The sequence below is a fragment of the Natator depressus genome, chromosome 10, assembly GCF_965152275.1.
Source record: "Natator depressus isolate rNatDep1 chromosome 10, rNatDep2.hap1, whole genome shotgun sequence".
Taxonomy (NCBI): Eukaryota; Metazoa; Chordata; order Testudines; family Cheloniidae; genus Natator; species Natator depressus.
Genome location: NC_134243.1, coordinates 64616263 through 64636503, shown reverse-complemented (window position 1 = coordinate 64636503; position 20241 = coordinate 64616263). Strand labels below are relative to the sequence as shown.

Below are 20241 nucleotides of genomic sequence, written 5' to 3'. Positions count from 1 at the left end.
CATTCCTGAGGTGTTCATAACTCTGAGGTTCTACTGTTCCCTGTTCTAGCGCGCAGGGAAGCTTAATGCTATTTCTGTGGTATGGGCTGTGGAAGCATATCCCTCAGAGGTTTAATTTTTTATTGATACATTATTAGTTAGTTTCTCTCTTGGAGGAAGTCTTGTTTTGTCTGTCTTTAAAATATATTAGCCAAAGGTTAGGACTTTTTTTTTCAGTTTGGTCTTGGTTTAATAATTAAGTTTAGACAGTTTCGACTTTCTTCAGATTGTACCCATATATTTGCTTTGTTATTGGCTTAAAGTGTATTAATCTACAGTTTTTGTTCCCTTTTAGAGCTGAGGTTACTTTTCTCTTATATACAGGTCTTGGCATGTTTTTTTTTTTTTTTTTTTGAAGTGTCTTTGCTGATTAAAGAAACGTAGTGAGCTAGAAACACTTCTGTTAATGATAAACCAGTTGTGACCAAAATAAATTAATTGGCTGTTGTGGGCATCCTGTGGGAGATGAAATCATTTGAGTCAGATTATCAACAGTGCAAAGAAGCATCTGTTCAATATGACGGAACTTTTTTTTTTTTTTTTCAAATGTAGCATATCTGTAATGCTGCTGGTGAGTCTCCGAGCAGACTGATAGGAAGCAGGGCACAAACCCCAAATGGGCTGTGAGTTCTATACTTAGATTTCACCAACCAGTAATCAAGTGTAAACTCCTCAGACACTATAACAGACCCCAACACTATAACAGCCCTAACATGGAATCACAGACAGTCCCCTTGAGTATTCTGATCTGTCTCACCAGCAGGTGAGTCTACCTTTGTGATAGAATCACAGCAATATTCAGGATACTCATAGTCCCAAAGGACCAGTCACTTAACCCAGGTCAACTGCACCTTAGATCTCACATCAAAGACATTGCTTGTAGCCTGTCCTATAATAAAATATATGAAGATTTATTAAATAGTGTAGCAGCGTCCCTGCAGGGCCCTCCTGGCTCCTGCCCCCGCTGGGCTGAGAAAGTCACGCAGAAACCTTTTGGTGCAGTGCCCACCTGGTGCTTTTATTTACAGGCTGTTCTCCCACCACCTTTCCACCATACAAGTAGTCCCCTTCTTGCAGTCCACCAGCAGGAGAGAGGGGGCAAGCTATCTCTCTCTGCTTCCCCTCACTGCCTTTCCTCTGCTGCAGCTTTCCTCTTTCCAGCTCCCCCCTGGCTTCCTTCCCCTGGGGCTCTTATCCAGCCTGATGAGGCAGCAGCTGTTCAAGCTTCCCCAATCAGGGGCAGGTGGTCTACCCAGGTCCGATTCACCTCCCTGAATTGGAGCTAAAGTGACAGAGGGTTGGCTAAGCAGTTTTCTGCTTAGCACCCTGTCACAAATAGGAAGAGGAAATAAGAAAGTTCTTTGCAAAGTTAAAGCAGGTAAACATATATATACAAACCAGTTACAACTTTAAGTTTCAAAACATAATAGAAGCTTCTATAATCAAGCTCTAGATGTCCTTTAGGGCTAACTGAAAGTCCTTTGTCCTCTTTAACATCCCAGGGTAGTCCACCTGGTGTTGATGGACCTTTCCTGTTGGGAAGGACGTAACCCCTTGTGTTACAGATCAGCAGTTCACACTGATTAATGTGTCTCTCCTGTCTGATAGTCACAGAAACTTACAATACAACTGCTCAAATACTACCTTAGAATATGGGATACTGATGTTATAGGTGAGATTAATGCATGCAGCAATTCACAAGCATCCAATAAAGTCTAAATACTAAGCACATTCTCATAATTCTTATACCTGTTTTTAACAATACTAACACAGAGATGAGTCAGATTCATTCCAGCTATGTATTTGTTAGTGTTCAGTTGAGACATGGTGATTTGGGCATGAGCTGACACCTGGTTTGCCAGTAGCACAATATCATCCTGTTACAGTGAGAAGAATAACTAACCTAATATAATGAGTTGTAACTCCTCAGATTATAGGTAGGGCTGGTAGTGTTGCCTGTTATTAAGGTTGCCTGACTCTTCCCATTGTAAGACCCTGTTTTCAGTTGCCTCTAAGTTTGCCAAACTTTAATTGTTTGGGTTGACATTTTCCGTGCTTGATGTTTGCCTCAGGCTGAATTTTGTTTTGAAAATTTCAGCCAAAATAGTTGAGCTATTTTTGAGGAAGTGGTTAAGGAAAGACACATTGTTTTTCCCATGTTAAAAAAATTCTAGTAGTCTTTTCTTTGAAATGTTTTGAAGCGGAGACTTAAAATTTGGCATGGGGTGGCCTTTGTGTCAGTGATGTACCCTTTGCCATTGCTATTAAAAATCTGCTCAAATTTGGCTAAACTGTAAAGATCGTATTCTGCATGTGATTAGTAGAGACTTCTTTGATTTCAACATCTTAAATCTCTGAAGAGTCCATCCTCATTGAATGTGCTTGAGCCTCTCACAGGTCCTAGTGCTGAACAGACTGTGTATGAGGAAGTGCCATCCTTCCAGAGCAACTGAGCATGCTCCATCCCCTCACGGCTTCTACCTCCGGCTGGATTGTACATGCATAATTCCCACAGAGTGACTGAACATGCTTCTGCTCAGGGAAAGAGGGGTAAAGCTGGACTTCCTCTGTTATTGCTGCCTCCAGCTGCTCCAGGTCAAGGTGCAGCGGGGCACGAGGACTGAGACCAGGGAGCCTGTCTCTGCAGTGCTCAGTGACCTCCCCGCTGAGAATAGGCAGAAGAATCTGCCAACTAGAGGACACTTTCCTCCAGAGCCTGGGGTGGAACCAAAGATTCCTGTGTCTCACCATCCCTTTGCTGTCCTCAGATATCTGTGAAACTCACAAACGTAGTTTGTGCCTCATTGCCCTCTAGTGCTGGTCCACATAGAAGATGACAACCTATGACCGCTATAGGTTATGCCATTAGATCAAGTGGCAGAGGTTTGTGTGGTGGATCTAAAGGTTTCAAACCATGGGGGTGTCAGTAATACAAATAATAAAGGTAGAAAGTATCAGGAAACAAATCATATTATCTAACATATAGTATGAAATCTAGTGAATGTGAGTTTATCCAACTGTTGGACTGATATGTATAGTGAAGACTCTACTGTAGATGGAAAATATAATAAATACACAAACCTTTATTTCATGGAGTTTTCAGTGGAAATACATGGGGCGAAACCATTAACTATCTGACATCAAGAGAGTAGGTATTATTTACTGAACCTGTTCTAACAGGAGTAAAATGATTTGCTCACATTTAAACTACTGTATCTTTTATCTATTAGCATTTGAATAATGTTCTATTCAATAAATTAGCATGTGGTTATAAAATTAATCTGGTAAAATTTAGTTTATTTTAGGAATCAAATTTGATCATGCACAGAGTACAATCTGTCATAATGTCTCTACAATGCAGGGGGAAACATGCTCAGCACTAACTTGTTAGACCTCTTAAAAATAAAATATACTCCTTAAAATCTCTCCCTCTCTCCCTGACCTCCCTCACTGCCCTTCTGGCCATAGCCAGTGGACAGGGAAGAATGCACTGGTGACGTTCCTAGTTACTTAGACATGACCCCTTCTGGGGTGTGTATATAATATTACTCTCCACCCCTTGTAGTCAGATAATCAGAAAGCCACTTTATAGTTGCCGTCTGTGTTGGGAGAGGGGCTTCTTGTGCTCCTGTTAAGTGAACTCCTTAAGGAAGAGCCATAATTTAGCCCATAATCTCACCAGTGCATTTTGCCTCTTTAGTCAAGCACGAGAATACTAATGTGGCATATGCTTTTACATGACAGCAGAATGTACTGTCACTTTCTCTGTGAGAGCATTATTGGATTTTGTGACATTTTGGTTTGTAGCACTGCTGGCCTCGAGAGATCTGGTGATTACATTTGAAACAGTAATTCCTGGAAACTGCAAAATAAAAAATCTCTCTCTCTAACATTGAACTATCTAAAGTGTCTGAAGATTAGCTTTTTAAAAGTTGAACTATATTGGGATTTTAATAAAGAATTGGTGTATTGAGTGCTCCTAAAAGTTAATGAAGTGTTGTTTATATACTGATCTCTTATACTTTTGTTCTCAGCTCTATTTGGTCTTTTAAGATACTATGGTGGGTTTTTTTTTCTTTTTTCAGAGGAGGAGCGGAGGGTGAAAGCCAATGATCCTGAACATAATGAAAAATTTCAGTATGCTGTGAGTATAATGCATATTCAGCATTGAAACCCTGCACAGTAAGGGATGTATATTCACACATAGATGTATGGAGAGTTTTCAGTAATGTTCAGCAAATCCCAAAAGTTTTAGAGGTTTGGTTCAGATGATACTCAAACGTCTTATTTGAACTTCCTGGGTCCACACAGTTGAGCTGGAAATCTTTGACCGGGGAGGTTAAATACCCAAGCTGACTCTGCTGTTTAATTAAATTTAGGGAAGTAATTTATTTGTATATTAATGGCAATTGCATTATAGTAACAACAAGTATTCTAAGGCATATCAATATCACCTGAGGAAGAGTTGACCTACTTATGTTACACACATGGATTTCATCTAAAAACATGAGCCTGCTATGAGTAACATCTCATAGAAACCAGTGGACTCCTGTGAAGAGTGAAACATTAACCCTGTCACTCAGCACTGATTGGCTTCTGTGCACTACCATCCACTGGAGCATTCATAGTGTATAGGAATATTTTCACTTTTATAGGAGGAGGAGCGCTTAACATTCCCAAGGAAGTGTTCAGTGTACGCATACATACGTGTTGTAACTCTCAGACTTCTCTAATCTCCGCATACGAAATAAATTATTTCCCACCCTCCCCATGGACTGTAGCTTCCTCAGCTTAGTGTTTCTGAAAGAATATATTGATAACTATAAATACATGTCATTGTAGCAACCTCTTTTGATTGTAGAGTGTCACTACTACACAATTAAGGGATATTTTTTGAGGGCATAATTACTAAATTGGTAAACTTATTTGTTCTCGGTTTTTTCCTAATAGATCATCGACCATAAGGTTTAGCTCACCTTCTCCCTATTGTCCTTTGTAGTAATATATTGTGTTAAAGTTTTGAAATCCTGTCCTGACTCTTCTGCATTTGAAGTAAATGACATAATGGAATGCTACAGTTCCTTTTTCAAAATCCAGGTTCAAAGATGTTAGAGTATTTTTCATTCAGAAAACAGCTGGTATGAAAATGATTAAAATAAGAACTCTTTCTTGGCATTGTAAAAATCCAGGTTTGATGGCACAGTCCTATTTTGGAAAGTTGTGGTTTTTTTGGTACTTTTAAAAATTAAGTTTAATTTTTCAACAGGATTTACCAATCTGGCATTTGTCTTTCCTCTCATTGTTATGTTTGCAATTTAAAATTAATTGTTGACTGACCTAATTTTAAAAATAATGACAAGCAGGATGACAGGTCTGAATTAGTCATGGAAAGTGCCAGTAATTTGTTTTTGATATAGGTTTTTCATTATTAGCTGTTTGTTTGTTTTGAGACATCACTATAGTGACTGTTTGTCAGAGATTTATTACAAATAATTACACTTAGAAAAAACTCCCTGCCCTCCAAAATATAATCAAGTGATGCAAATCAGTTCACAGTGTAAGTAATTAACAATTATTCCTTTCCAAGCAGTTGAGCTCTAAATACCTGCAAGCAGTGAGACAAGCATTATCCTGCGTATTGTGTGAAATACTTTCTGCGTTTGGCAATTCTAGTTATTTGGCAAACTAGAAAAAACCTGAAATATTAGAAATCTACGTTGGTTTTACTTTCATCTTTTCTCAGTGGTTTACCTTGCAGCCCTCTTTCAAATGGACAGTAATTTACAAGCAAAGGCACATATCAATCCTATAAATTAGTCTAAACTGTTGAGGGACTTGTTAGACAGCCCCAATAATTTAAAAAAATATATTTTGAATATTTTGGATTAAAAAAAACAAACCTTGAAACCAAACACAGAACTGTGATTATTCTACTGTAATTAGAAAGGGCTTTATGTATTGCAGAAATTATTTTAGGATCACTGATCAGGCATTCATACCTAACAAAAGGACTCATCTAAAGGTTAGGCTGTGGAAAATCCTATTTCACAATTGTAAAGGTGTCTGATAGTGGGGAGCCAAATAGTATGGTGACTTCAGGTGAATACGTTTCCTCTTCCAGGAGTCCTCCATTTCTAATAGTGCATGTACATAAATGTATATCCAGAACCTGTACAATTTTGATAGCTTTTTAAATCGCTCACTGCTGCAATGATTGGTGGCTGTTTTTTAAATGAAACATGCAAAGATTTTTAGACAGCGTTATAGAGCGTTATAAACAGAGTTTTTGACCCTAAACATACATTTGAGCTTAACTGTTTTGACATGTGTCTCTTTAACTATGGACTTGAAAGCCATGGTTCAAATTGTCAAGCAAATATTTGGCTATATTATCCAAAATTGTGATGTTTGTTGTGCTCCTTTAAGAGTAGAATACTGTCTTGAACTTAGAGGTCCAGAACACCAAAACATTACATAAAATGAACACATCAAGCCAGAGAAATTAAAAAACTTAGAAAGTAAACAGAGAACGAAAAAAGTAAGTATGGTAGGTCTCTTGAAAGGATAGGAAAGGAGAAATCTAATTTTCGTTAATAGACAGTTGACTGTAAAAGAACTAAATCTATAACTCAAACTAGAATGAATTTACTAAGACTAATAGTTACAATACTTCCTGGAAAAACCACCAACTCCAACTGTCCCACAATGGTTTTTAATGTGGTTGCATAATTCCATTAATTGTCAAGTAGTGAGATATATTTTCACTTACAGAGGAAGCTTATGACAATTTTATATTGTTCAGTTGATGTTCCATGTTCAGAGGCTGAAATATAATGCATTTGGCTGTTTTGCTTTCTCTCTTTTTCCCTTAACAAGTCATAAATATTTCCATTGTTATTATTTACATATTTATTATTAATGCCCTTTAGAACATTCAAAATAAGCAGATCCTAAATTTTGTGTTTTAGTACTAAGCAGAACCTGTGAATGCTCAAATGAATGGTATGTCTGTGTGGCAGCTAGATGCCAGCCTTCCAGGCTGGGTAGATAGACTTGTGCTAGCAGGACTTGAACTAATGTGCTAAAAATAGCAGAATGGACATTGTGGCTTGGACTGGAGCTTGGGCTCTCAAACCTAGGGGCGGGGGCAGGTGGGCTTGAGAACCTGAGCATCTGCCCAAGTTGAAATGTCTGCATTGATATTTTTAGTGTGCTAGCTCAAGCCACACTAGCGTGAGTGTCTACCCAGGCTGCGAGGCTTGCTTCCAGTGCCAGTGAAGACATACCCTTAGACATAAAAAGAAAAGGAGTACTTGTGGCACCTTAGAGACTAACCAATTTATTTGAGCATAAGCTTTCGTGAGCTACAGCTCACTTCATCGGATGCATACTGTGGAAAGTATAGAAGATCTTTTTATATACACAAAGCATGAAAAAATGGGTGTTTACCACTACAAAAGGTTTTCTCTCCCCCCACCCCACTCTCCTGCTGGTAATAGCTTATCTATATATGCCATCATGTGCCAGCAATGCCCCTCTGCCATGTACATTGGTCAAACTGGACAGTCTCTATGTAAAAGAATAAATGGACACAAATCAGATGTCAAGAATTATAACATTCATAAACCAGTCGGAGAACACTTCAATCTCTCTGGTCACGCGATTACAGACATGAAAGTTGTGATATTACAACAAAAAAACTTCAAAACCAGACTCCAGCGAGAGACTGTTGAATTGGAATTCATTTGCAAATTGGATACAATTAACTTAGGCTTGAATAGAGACTGGGAGTGGCTAAGTCATTATGCAAGGTAACCTATTTCCCCTTGTTCTTTCCTACCCCCCCCCCCCCAGACGTTCTTGTTAAACCCTGGATTTGTGCTGGAAATGGCCCACCTTGATTATCATACACATTGTAAGAAGAGTGATCACTTTAGATAAGCTATTACCAGCAGTGGTGAAAAACAACATGATCTCTTGTTTGTTCTCATTATTTCCCTCTGTGGTGGCCATTCAAAGGAATCACCGCTTGTGTTCACATCTCTTCTTTGTAACAAAGGAAAAATTCCCCTTCCTATGCCATAAAATAGTGACTTTGCTTTATATTCTATAGAGCACCAGTTCCTGTCTAGATGAAAGAATGATGGGTTAATTCCAGTAAAACTTTGATCGGTGCATGTGCCATTATGCAGACATTCCAACTATGTTCAAGATGGCTTTTTTCACCCACAGTCTTCCAGAAAAATGGTGTCTGACCCCCTCCTCAGTCAGAATCTTCTCCAGAAGCCCAAAAATGCTGGTTCCTTTGTCTTCTTAGGTAAAAGAGATTGCTTAAGCAGGTCTCTCAGCTATATTCAGTTTCCAGAGACTTCAACCTCTCCTTGGTTGAAGCACCCATCTTTCTCAGCTTGCAAGAGGTCTGCTCTCTGGTATCTGTTTAGTGATGGATTAAGAAGTTGGTTTCTGTCCTTGCTTGTAACTTCCAGTGTTCAGTGACTTTGTTTCAAGAGGCAGGATGACCTCATGCTGTTCTTCCCTTCCTGTGGGCATCCTATCACCTTGTCTGTACATAAGGCTTCCATTGTTTTGATTATACCATGCTCAATTTACATAGGAGACAGGTGGATACCTTCTTTGCTGTCTGGGAGGGAGTCCCTGTTCGGCCACAGACTTTAAAACATAGTATCATGAAGTATCCATATTCTCTCATATAGTGTTAATATATACATTTCACAATTATATTAATTACCAGTTGGTCATTAGCTTTCAGAAAAGACCTCACTCTATACACTTTTATAATACAGTAATGCTGTATACAATCTGTTGATTCAATTGCTTACACTTGAGATTCGGGCCCCTGTCCTTATAGACCAGTAAACCTTTTAAATGGATTCTTCTGAGTGACATCACTCAAAGTAGTTTATTCAAGCTGTGAGGAAGGTGACATGGCGTGTGGAGGTGAAGGAAGCTCCATGCTCTTTCTTCCCCTGCTGGTGTTTGCTAAAATGCAAATTATTCTGCTTCTGGCAATTTCCCCCCACCCTTTGTTGGTTTGATGGCCTTGTTTACTGCTTATATGTAAATATACCTTAATTATCTCTGCCTGATGATCGGGCACATTCCTTAGTTTAGGGCAGACCTGTTTACCAACATCCCCTGATATGCCTGGCTTAAACATAGGTTAGTCATGACTGTATCTTATATCCATATCTCTTAATACACACTGTGTACATACATCACACAAGAATATTAATGATCAGTGAGTTGTTAGTTTTCAAATGATACCTCCAAGGCATATTTTGTATGAAGATTATTACAGTAGTAGGTAGGGTGTAAATACAGGGGTGCTCAGAGTCACAGTAAGCATGTGTCTAAATCTTTGTGGGATCACAGACTAACAGTTAAATATTTGTAAGCCCCAAGTCACCTTTTGGTTTATGATCCTCAATTCTTTTCTGATCTCAATAATTTGTTTTGCAATTGTACTTGGATTAGGTTAGCCTACAGATGTATTTCAATCTCTCTGAGAGATGGGAGTGAGAGTTAGATACAATCTAGGGAATAAAAATTAGAACGTATGAGAGGAAAAAATTAAGGGTTAACAAATACATAGGTACAAAGTGTTGGGCATACTGTACCTATGTATACTGCTATAAAGATAGTAAGGCCAGGTTGTGTCTGAGTGATGGGGAAAGTAGAAGGGCTATAATGCAAACCCCTTTTCTCCCTCCCCTCCATGGAAGGACTAGGCCTCTAACAATCCTTAGTGTTGGAGAAAATTCATTTCTAGGGCCCCTGCTGTGCAAGTCAGCCCAAAGAAAGCAGCAAATAGCAGAGAGTGGGGTGGGGACATGGACCTGCCGTCTCTGTTTCAACCTGTGGAACTGTCCAGGAGATGCAGGGGGGAGTTTGCTGCACCATCCAAAGAATGGTGCAGCTTGAACAGTCCCTTGATTCCTAGGTAGCCTGGGAACCATGGTGTTTCCTGAGGCATAATCTCTCCCAGAGCTCCCCCAGGGTGACACTTGTGAGCCACAGTCTCTCCTGTAATTGGAAGTTATCATTACAGTTAGTTACAGATTGAAAGTGGATAATTAGCAAGTAGCGATGCCATTTGTTAAATAAAATTCTGCTAACGGCAAATAGTTGCTTGATAGCTTTAGTTGAATTATGCCCTGTGAACCCAAAGTCAGACATGGTGAAAGCAGGTGAAACTCTTCTGAAGTCAGTGGCGTTGAACCCATTTAGACCAGGTCTGAATTTGGCTTCAAATGTTCCCTGTCTGTTTTGTAGGTATAGGTAATACAGGAAGAATACATTTCTTTTTAGGCACTGGAAGGTTGATGCTTTATGTCCTTTATTACATATATATGTATATCAATTGTTTGTGGATACAGTGATACAGGGCTTCTCATCCTCCTCTCCAGCTATGTCATTCTTGAAGGAAAAAATTACTTGCTAGTATGGGAAAGTCGTTGTACAACGTATGCTGTTTAGAGTGTCTTGGAGGAAATAAACCGTACAGTAACTAAATTAGTCTCAAAGGGAAATTTAATTTGTTCCCCAACGAATTCTTCAAAATCAGAGCTTTGCAAATAAATTTCAGTTCAAAGACCATTTATGTTCACCACAATGACAGTTAGAAACCAGGAATGATAATTCAATGAAGCAGTGCTCAGAGAATTGTGCAAGACTAACAACACTAGCTAACAAAATTTTTGTAATGAAAATGTGGCTAGAAAATATTTATAAACCATGTTTCTCTGTGTAAATTATGGGTAGGAAATTAGACTCCTGAGACATGAGACACAGTGTTCTCCGTAGATCCAAAAGACTGAAAGTGACTGTTCTAGTTGATTGAATTAATGCCCATAGAGCTGAAGAATATTTTTCTAGTTTGAATAATCTAAGTAGATCTGGTTATAAAACAAACAAAAATCAAGACATTAAAAATATTGTGCTATGTCATGACATTTTCCAATAATCTCTAAATCAAGGTATTACTGAGTACTAGAGGTAAGGATACATTTGTTTTATTTTGACTGTGCCCTTTTAAGATAATCAGTTAATATCATGAGATGGACTAGAATAACTTGTCTGTGCTCTTAAAACACTATCCCTTACTAGTTAACATATTATTTATTCTTTGTATTACCACAGTTTGCTAAACATATTTTGCTACTGTGGCTTGTTAAACATGTACCCCAGTTGGGCTGTGGCGAGGAAGAGAAGGCAAGTTTCTGGGAAATGTTAGACATTGCTCTTCAGCAAATTCTAGAAAATGAAGTAGTTATCGGTGCCAATTTAAATAGGAATGTTGGAAGAGACATGCGTGGATATTGTAGCATATGTGGTGGCCAGGGCTATGGAACTTTAAATGATGAAGGAGAAAGCATAGTGCAACTGGCACAAGCTCATGACCTAGTAGTTTCCAACACATTTTTTACAAAAAGAGATGAGTATCTTATTACTTACAAGAGTAGAAGGACCGGAAGCCAGATTGACTGACTACTTTCTTGTTTCCTGGCAGGAAATAAAAGGTATAACAGACTGCAAGGTGATTGCAGGAGACAGTCATTGATTTATATAGTGTCATCATAATATTTTTCTGTTTTATTATCTATCCTTTTTCTAGTGGTTCCTAACATTTTTAGCTTTTTTGACTGCCATTGCACATTGAGCAGATGTTTTCAGAGAAGTAGTCATGATGACTCCAAAATCTTTTTCTTGAGTGTTAACAGCTAATTTGGACCCCTTCATTTTGTATCTATAGTTGGGATTAAGTTTTGCAACATGCATTACTTTGTACTTATCAGCACTGAATTTCATCTGCCATTTTGTTGCCCCTTCACCCAGTTTTGTGAGATCCCTTTGTAACTCTTCGCAGTCAGTTTTGGACTTAATGATCTTAAGTAATTTTGTATCATTTGCAAATTCACCTCTCCCTGTTCAACCCCTTTTCCAGATAATTTATGAATATGTTGAATAGCACAGGTGCCAGTAAAGATCCTTGGGGGACCCTGTTATTTCCCTCTCTCCATTGTGAAAAAGACCATTTATTCTTACTGTTTACTGTCTTTTAACCAGTAACTAACCCATGAGAGGACCTTTCCGCTTATCGCATGATTGCTTACTTTGCATAAGAGTCTTTGATGTGGGACCTTGTCAAAGGCTTTCTGAAGGTCCAAGTACACTATATCAACTGGATCACTGTGTCCACGTGCTTGTTGATGCCCTCAAAGAATTTTAATAGATTGATGAGGAAAGATTTTCCTTTACAAAAGCGGAGTTGACTCTTCCCCAACATATTAGGTGTCTGATAATTCTGTTCTTTACTATAGTTTCAACCAATTTAGCGGGTACTGAAGTTAGGATTACTGAATGCATCCGATGAAGTGAGCTGTAGCTCATGAAAGCTTATGCTCAAATAAATTTGGTAGTCTCTAAGGTGCCACAAGTACTCCTTTTCTTTTTGCAAATACAGAGTAACATGGCTGCTACTCTGAAACCTGATTTGTAATAGTCAGGATTGCCTCTGGAGCCTCTTTTAAAAAATCGGTGTTACATTAACCATCATCCAGTCATCTAATAAGGAAGCTGATTTAAGTGAAAGGTTTTTTACCACAGTTAGTAGCTCTGAAATTTCATATTTGAGTTCCTTTAGAACTTTTTGGTGAATACCATCTGGTGCTGGTGACTTATTACTACTTAATTTATCATTTGTTCCATAACCTCCTCTACTGATACCTCGATCTGGGATAGTTCTTCAGATTTGTCATCTAAAAGAATGGCTCAGGTGTGGCAATCTCCCTCACATGCTCTGCAGTGAAGACCAATGCAAAGAATTCATTTAGTTGGAATTTAATTAACAATTCTGTTGATGATGCTTGAGCAAGAATAGATACCAAATTCTTTGTCCCATAGCTGTACTGCCTCTGCATTTATAAAAGGAATTAAATAGTAAGCCCCACCTCCTGTGTTTATCACTAATGTAAAAAGAGCTGAAAACGTACAGGTGGCAAAGTAAGTAAGTGTCATTTTTACAGTCTTGCGTTTTACAGTAGAAACACATTGTAAAAACCGGGGAGAATGTCTTTAAGAGGTCTGCAGAATGGTTGAGTACATATATCAAGAGAAATGACTAAATAGTGCATTATGAAGCTGATAAAATGTATAAAATAATTCTAAAAAAGAGTAATGAAGGAGTAATTCTACCTGTGCCCACCAAATTCCATTGCAAAAGTGAATATCCGTGTCTCTCAGCTCCAGATCTTCCCAACTGCCTCAACTTTGGCCAGAAAAGTAGAGACTCTTTTCTTTGATTAAATTTAAACACACTACTATGATAGTTTTAGGTAGATTTCATTAGCCAGGACTAACTTAAAACAGATCCTCTAATAAAATAAAATATACAACTTCCTCTAGAAATTGGGCATAACACATATATATTGAAAGCAATATTAGATAAGTATTCGTATACCAAATATATGGCCATCTGCTGGCTATCTGAAAAAATGCCCGCAAAATAGACACACATTGAAGCTGCAGAAGCATCAGTACATTGTGTCCACAGCCTGACCATCAGTGGCTCTTTTTGATTGTTGGCTCCCAAAATATTGACTCAGCAGATAAGTCCTTCTAAAAAAAAAGAAGAATCTGCATGGGTCAGGAACCCTAAGCACACTAATGTAGCCCTGCCAGAAAAACCCATCTTGGTTCTTGTTATGTGTTTTCTGCATGGATTTTTTGGGGGGAGCCAGTATCTCTGCATGTAGAACTTCTGCCCCATATTCCTCCTCTATTTGTGGGTTTCATTGTGTTCATGTGGCAGCCAGATTTTAGCCTACAGTATCCACTCAGTGATCGAAGATAGCATCTAATGTATGTCTGTATGTATCTATATCAAACTGTAAACTCCATTTTGTTTTGTGAATGCCACAAAAGTGTAAAACTGCACTGTACCTTCACTGTTGTCTTTTAATCTCCATACTGAACTGGGATTCCTGGAGGTGTTGTCAGAAGGCTAACAGTGGAAAGCAATCAAGGTTTGTTAACCTGGAGGAACTCCAATTCAAATGGAAGCATTCTAGGACAATGAGCTAGTTGCCACCCGATGAACCAATTCTTCCAGGTGGGCTTGTAACTAAGCAATGGATCAGCTGATGAGGTCCCTTCCAACTAGATGACCTCCTGAGGTCCCTTCCAACCCTGATATTCTATGATTCTATTAGGGACTTGAAGCCATTTGGAATGGTCACCTGACATGGGGACTGGAAACTTATAAAAGGAAGGGTTTCTTACCTGCCATTTTAAAGAGAGAGGAGACCAGATTGCAAAGCTGTGCAGGAAGAGAGGATGGTCCTGGGACCCAGGGCTGTGGAAGGACTGGCCAAAACCTGAGGGTTGTTGAAATGGTGAGGCTACTGGAGGGAGGCTTTTGAGGGCAGGTTTTTGTTGTTTTCTGTAGATATCTTTTGTGCTTTGTCCATGAGTAAAGTGTGATTGGTTTAGAAATTCCTTATAAAGTATCTGTGTTACTTGCTTTCATTATCATGTAGTCCCTGAAGGGGAAACAGTAACCTGATAGGTGCACAGCATTGGTTGAACTCTGTGTACTTGCAAGAACTACTGGGGAAGCTTGGGAGAGCTGACACTAGTTTTCCTAGGCCTAGGACTGCAGAGCTGTATATCTCAGAAGGGATCCTAGACAAAGGATTTTTACCTTGAGAATGTGCCTAGAAACCCAGAGCCAGTGCCTAGACCAGGGGCGGGCAAACTTTTTGGCCCGAGGGCCACATCTGGGAATAGAAATTGTATGGCGGGCCATGAATGCTCACAAAATTGGGGTTGGGTGCGGGCTCTGGTTGGGGGTGCAGGCTCTGGGGTGGGGCCAGAAATGAGGAGTTTGGGGTGTGGGAGGGGGCTCTGGGCTGGGACTGAGGGGTTTGGAAGGCGGGAGGGGGATCAAGGATGTGGGAAGGGGTGCAGACTCCAGCTGAGGGTGCAGGCTTTGGAGTGGGGCTGGGAATGAGAGGTTTGGGGTGCAGGAGGGTACTCCAGGCTGGGATCAAGGGGTTTGGAGGATGGGAGGGGGATCAAGGCTGGGGGCAGGGGGTTGGGGCATCAGGAGAGGCTCAGGGGTGCAGGCTCCCAGCGGCACTTACCTCAAGCGGCTCCCGGAAGCAGCAGCATGTCCCAGCATATCTGCAGGCACCTCCCCTGCAACTCCCATTGGTGCGCCGGAGGGGGCCATTGGAGTGCATAGGAACCGGAGCGGGGGCATGCCGTGGCTTCCGGGAGTTGCGTGGTGAGGCCCCCGACCCTGTGCCCTGGCTGGAGTGCTGGAGGGGGGCCATGCCGTGGCTTCTAGGAGCTGCGTGGTGTGGCTCCCGCACCTGTGCCCTGGCTGGAGCACCAGAGCGTGCCCACCCCGTGGCTGCAGGGAGCTGCATGGTGCAGGCCCCGACACTCTGCCCTGGCTAGAGCACCAGAGTGGGACAAGCCCCAGATCCCACTCCACAGCGGGAGCTCGCAGGCCAGCTTAAAACGGCCTGCAGGCTGCATCTGGCCTGTGGGGTGTACTTTGCCCACCCCTGGCCGAGACTCTGCCTGAGCCTAAAAGGCCAAGAGCATATGGAACCCCAAGGGTTGATCCAAATACAACAATCTAGTGAGTGTCCACTGGTGGACCTAATTCAGAGTTGTAAGAGCATTTATGGGTTTTCTGTGGCTATTCTTGCACAACTTACTGCTTTGCATACCAATGGCCTGGAGGATTTATATTTAGACACTAAAATGGACCCTTTGAGGAAGTGATTGGAGCAGTACAACTTTCATTTTTGTCTTGGCTATAACAGACCTGGTACCAGCAGCAAATTATAATTGTCCCTTACAAAGCATTTTCCTTTTGGTTACTAGCAAAATTTCAGATTAGTTACAAATCAACATGTCTTGAAAAGACAGACCTCTCTGAGGTGATATTCCGAGTTGCAGGATAACAGCTGATACAGACTAAACTAATTTACCCCATGATATTAGTCTGCTAGCCTGTTGAAAGAACAATGTACTCTGGTACATGCTTTCATATGTAATGTGTTATACCGTGCTGCATAAGTTACAATTAGATAATGTGTTTGTAGCCGGGTGGCTACCCCGCTCCTAAAATAGAAGGGGTTAAAAGCAGCCCTGGAGAGGGCTGTGGCTGGGGATGGCTGATTGGGGAAGTAGCCGCAGCTAGGCTGTCAAGTTTCCTTCCCCACTCTGAACTCTAGGGTACAGATGTGGGGACCTGCATGAAAGACCCCCTAAGCTTATTCTTACCACCTTAGGTTAAAACTTCCCCAAGGTACAAACTTTTACCTTTTGTTCTTGAACCTTTATACTGCCACCACCAAAGTGGTGCACAAAGAACAGGGAAAGAGCCCACTTGGAAACGTTTTTCACCCCAAAATCCCCCCAAGCCCTACACCCCCTTTCCTGGGGAAGGCTTGATAAAAATCCTCACCAATTTGCATAGGTGAACACAGACCCAAACCCTTGGATCTTAAGAACAATGAAAAAGCAATTAGGTTCTTAAAAGAATTTTAATTGAAGAAAAAGTAAAAGAATCACCTCTGTAAAATCAGGATGGTAAATACCTTACAGGGTAATCAGATTCAAAACATAGAGAATCCCTCCAGGCAAAACCTTAAGTAACAAAAAGACACAAAAACAGGAATATACATTCCATTCAGCACAACTTATTTTATCAGCCATTTAAACAAAACCGAATCAAACACATATCTACCTAGATTGCTTACTAACTCTTTACAGGAGTTCTGACCTGCATTCCTGCTCTGGTCCCAGCAAAAGCATCACACACACAGACAGGACCCTTTGTTCCCCTTCAGCTTTGAAAGTATCTTGTCTCCTCATTGGTCATGTGTCAGCAAGGTTATCTTAGCTTTTTAACCCTTTAGAGGTGAAAGGGTTTTTCCTCTGGCCAGGAGGGATTTAAAGGTGGTTAGCCTTTATATTATATTCCCTTTATATTTATGACGTGGGCCACACCCCAATCAGGCCCCAGCTGGCCTGTATAAAAAGGCTGTGAGCTAGTGGCTTAAGGAGTTTCTTTCTAGGCTGGGAAAGAGTAGGGCCTGCCTGTGCTGCCAGACAGACAGAGTACTGAGGGTGGTGCAGTGCTGGGGAAGGAGCAGGCTGAGCGGGGGTACTCCAGGCTGGCAACTCCCCAGGCTGTAGGGCCTGGTCTGAGGCCCATAGAGGTACTGGGAGACAGAGGAAGACAGCAGGTCTGAACCCCCTTGCCGATGATGAGTGGTCTTTACACTGCAGTCTGCTCCAGGGAGTGGGGGCTTGGTGATGACTGGCAGTAGCCTAGACTGAGGCAAGGTGGGGATAGTGGGTTGGGGGTTCCCCAGGAAGGGGAGACCCAGTGGCAGAGTGTGGGGGTACTGCCGGGGGCAGAGCCATAGAGAAAGGGGCACCGGCATCTGTGAGGGACACGGGGGCCAGAGCTGTGTGGATCACTGGACTGCAGAGGGCGCTCCAGGCTGGAAAAGCACTAATTCCCAATGACCAGCAGGAGGCACTGCAGGGGTGAGTCCGGCTCTTTTACAGTATTAATGAATGATTAAGGTTTTTTTTTATATTCATAGTATTGTAAAAGTAATCACAGTTGTCACCAAGGAAAACATTTGTTGTAGTAAAACAACAGAAGTGAGGGCCATAGATAGTAAGATAACCAGAATCACAAGGTCCACTTCAGAAATGAAATATGTTCTTTTTGTGGGTCTTGCAGCCCCCCCCCCCCCAAAAAAAAAAAAAAAAAGAAATTCCAGGCTTTCATAGCAGCCAAGCTAAATGTAGGTTGTGTTGAATGGGGTTGTACATTTTAGACCATTAAAGTAAAAAAATCAAGCAAATGTGTGTGGGTGTGCAATTTGCTATTGGGTTGTGTTGCATTTTACCTCTAGCATAGCTTAATATCTGCCTCCTCTGTGCTTCTGTCTTGCAGTGACATCTGCTGGGAAATGCATGAAACCCTTATTGGAATCCCCTTCCCTGCCCCAAGCCCCCACTATTAGGTATTGGTCCTGAATAAGGAGCGTATGTGTCTGTCTAAACCCTTCCTGAATCCATCCTTTCTCCTAGTGTGTACACACTTCTCTTACCTGCCCTAAATAAGAGTTTCCAGATAAGGAATCTGGAAGCTCCCATTTATTGCCTAAAGATTTTATATCTTGATTTAAAACATTGTTGAAAATTAGAACTTCTATTACCAATAATTTAAGTAATATTTATAATCAACAATTTAAGAAATAATTGTAACAAAACTGAGATCCTACAAGATGACTTTCTGATTTTAAGTGTCATTACTGCTGTGTGTTCCAAACTTGAAGTAGATTTTTTTTTTATAAGTTTAGATTTTTCTCTGCTGGAACTAACATGCATTACATCGTTCTCTTATTTTTCAGAACAATCGCATCAAAACGTCTAAATACAACATTCTTACTTTCTTGCCAGTTAATTTATTTGAACAATTCCAGAGGGTTGCAAATGCTTACTTCCTTTTCCTTCTGATTTTACAGGTGATGTATAACTTTCTTTTTTTCGCTGAAGTGTAATTTTGATATTCTCTTCTCTTAACAAAAAGACCCAATTATTTGTGTTAATAGCAATGCAATAGCCACTTAGAATACCAAACAAATGAGTAAAATTGTTCTATGTTGATCAGATTTCATGGGTATTAAAATGTAGCCATTGATGGACAACTATCAAATAGCCTAAAATGACTGTTTCTGAGGAACTCTATTAAGAGTATTTCCAAGATAATATTGAATGGGCAGGACAAGGGGAAGAAAGAGCCTGTTGGGCACATGTGGTGAAGCAGAGAAGGAGCAGCAGCACCAGACTTCTTTGTTAGGGCAGTTCCTCAAATGATTAGATGCAGTTTGAGGTATGGGTGAAGGCCCAGGTTAGTTCTTGTTTTACCCAAACTGGTTTGATTGTTCCTTTTTAAACTTAAGTTAATTGGATAAGTAAACCAGCCCTGATGATCTCTGTAGGATGCCTAGAGTATGTGAGGTGATATAGATAACTATTCTTGTCTAAATTAAAATCTACATCCCCAATCAGAACTTCATGATTAGAGTCTCTCTGTAATGGAATCCCAAGTCCAAACTTTTGGGAGACTTGAAATCTGGACCAGAATACATCTGAATTTTGCATCTATAGTTAAATGAAACCCTAGTCAAATGTACAAGTTTGGCACAGAATATTTTTTAAAAATCTCAATAAAATAAAAATCTTTCCTGCTATTTAATAAACATTTTTCTAATCTCTCATTCTTTGTTTCTGGCTCTCATTTGTTTGCCATCTTTCTCTGTTCCGTCTCACTTTTTGTATGCAGTCCTGTATTATAGCCCTGTTGGTTTTAGGATTTAAGAGAGACCAGGTGCGTGAGGTAATATCTTTTATTGGACCAACTTATATTGGTGCAAGAGACAAGCTGTTGAGCTACACAGAGTTCTTCAGGTCTGGGATCTTTTAAAAAGGAGCCTCTGAAGAAGAGCTCTGTGTAGCTCGAAAGCTTGTCTCCCTCACCAACAGAAGTTGGTCCAATAAAAGATATTACCTCACCCATCTTGTCTCTCTTTTTGGAATTTTTCCTTTTTCTGAGTGTTCTCCCTTGTATTGCATTCTTTAAGGTTCCATATACCTAGCAAAATGTATTTTGGGTTTACTCACGGTTTAGTTCACACTCGGTCTTCTTACACTTTGTATTGTTTCATGGCCTTTTGCTTTACTTGGGCCCTATTCTCCTCTCATAGGTTATGAATACCTCCCACTGAAGTCAGTGTGAGTTATTCATCTCTGTTCTCATTGTTTTCCTTGATTTCTATTTTTGCTTCTTTTTCTCTGCTTCTCTTTTTCTCTCCCCATTTTTCTTTCATTGTGCTATCCATTCTTAGTCTTTCTCTCCCATATCTACTCTTCTCCCCATGGTTCTCTCTAGTTCTTTTTCTTTCTTCCAGCTCATCCCCTCTTGGCTCTTCATTTACACTCTATTCCATTTGCTGCAATTTTACCCGCCCTGTGTATTAATTATGACAATGTAGCAGATTTTCTTTACTACAGTACTACTTTTTATGAAAAATATTGCTTTGAAATATTGTTACTGAAATTTCACTAAGATTTTTTTAA

The 20241-nt window shown here is 40.3% G+C and overlaps 1 protein-coding gene across 1 annotated transcript in view; it reads left to right on the top strand.

The window, feature by feature from the left end:
- The window catches only part of ATP8B4 (ATPase phospholipid transporting 8B4 (putative)), a 174110-nt gene that overhangs the window by 40658 nt on the left and 113211 nt on the right, over positions 1-20241 (top strand). The window contains 2 exon segments of the mRNA XM_074964516.1: positions 4125-4183; positions 18513-18626. Of these exon segments, the coding sequence (XP_074820617.1) occupies positions 4125-4183; positions 18513-18626 (173 nt within the window).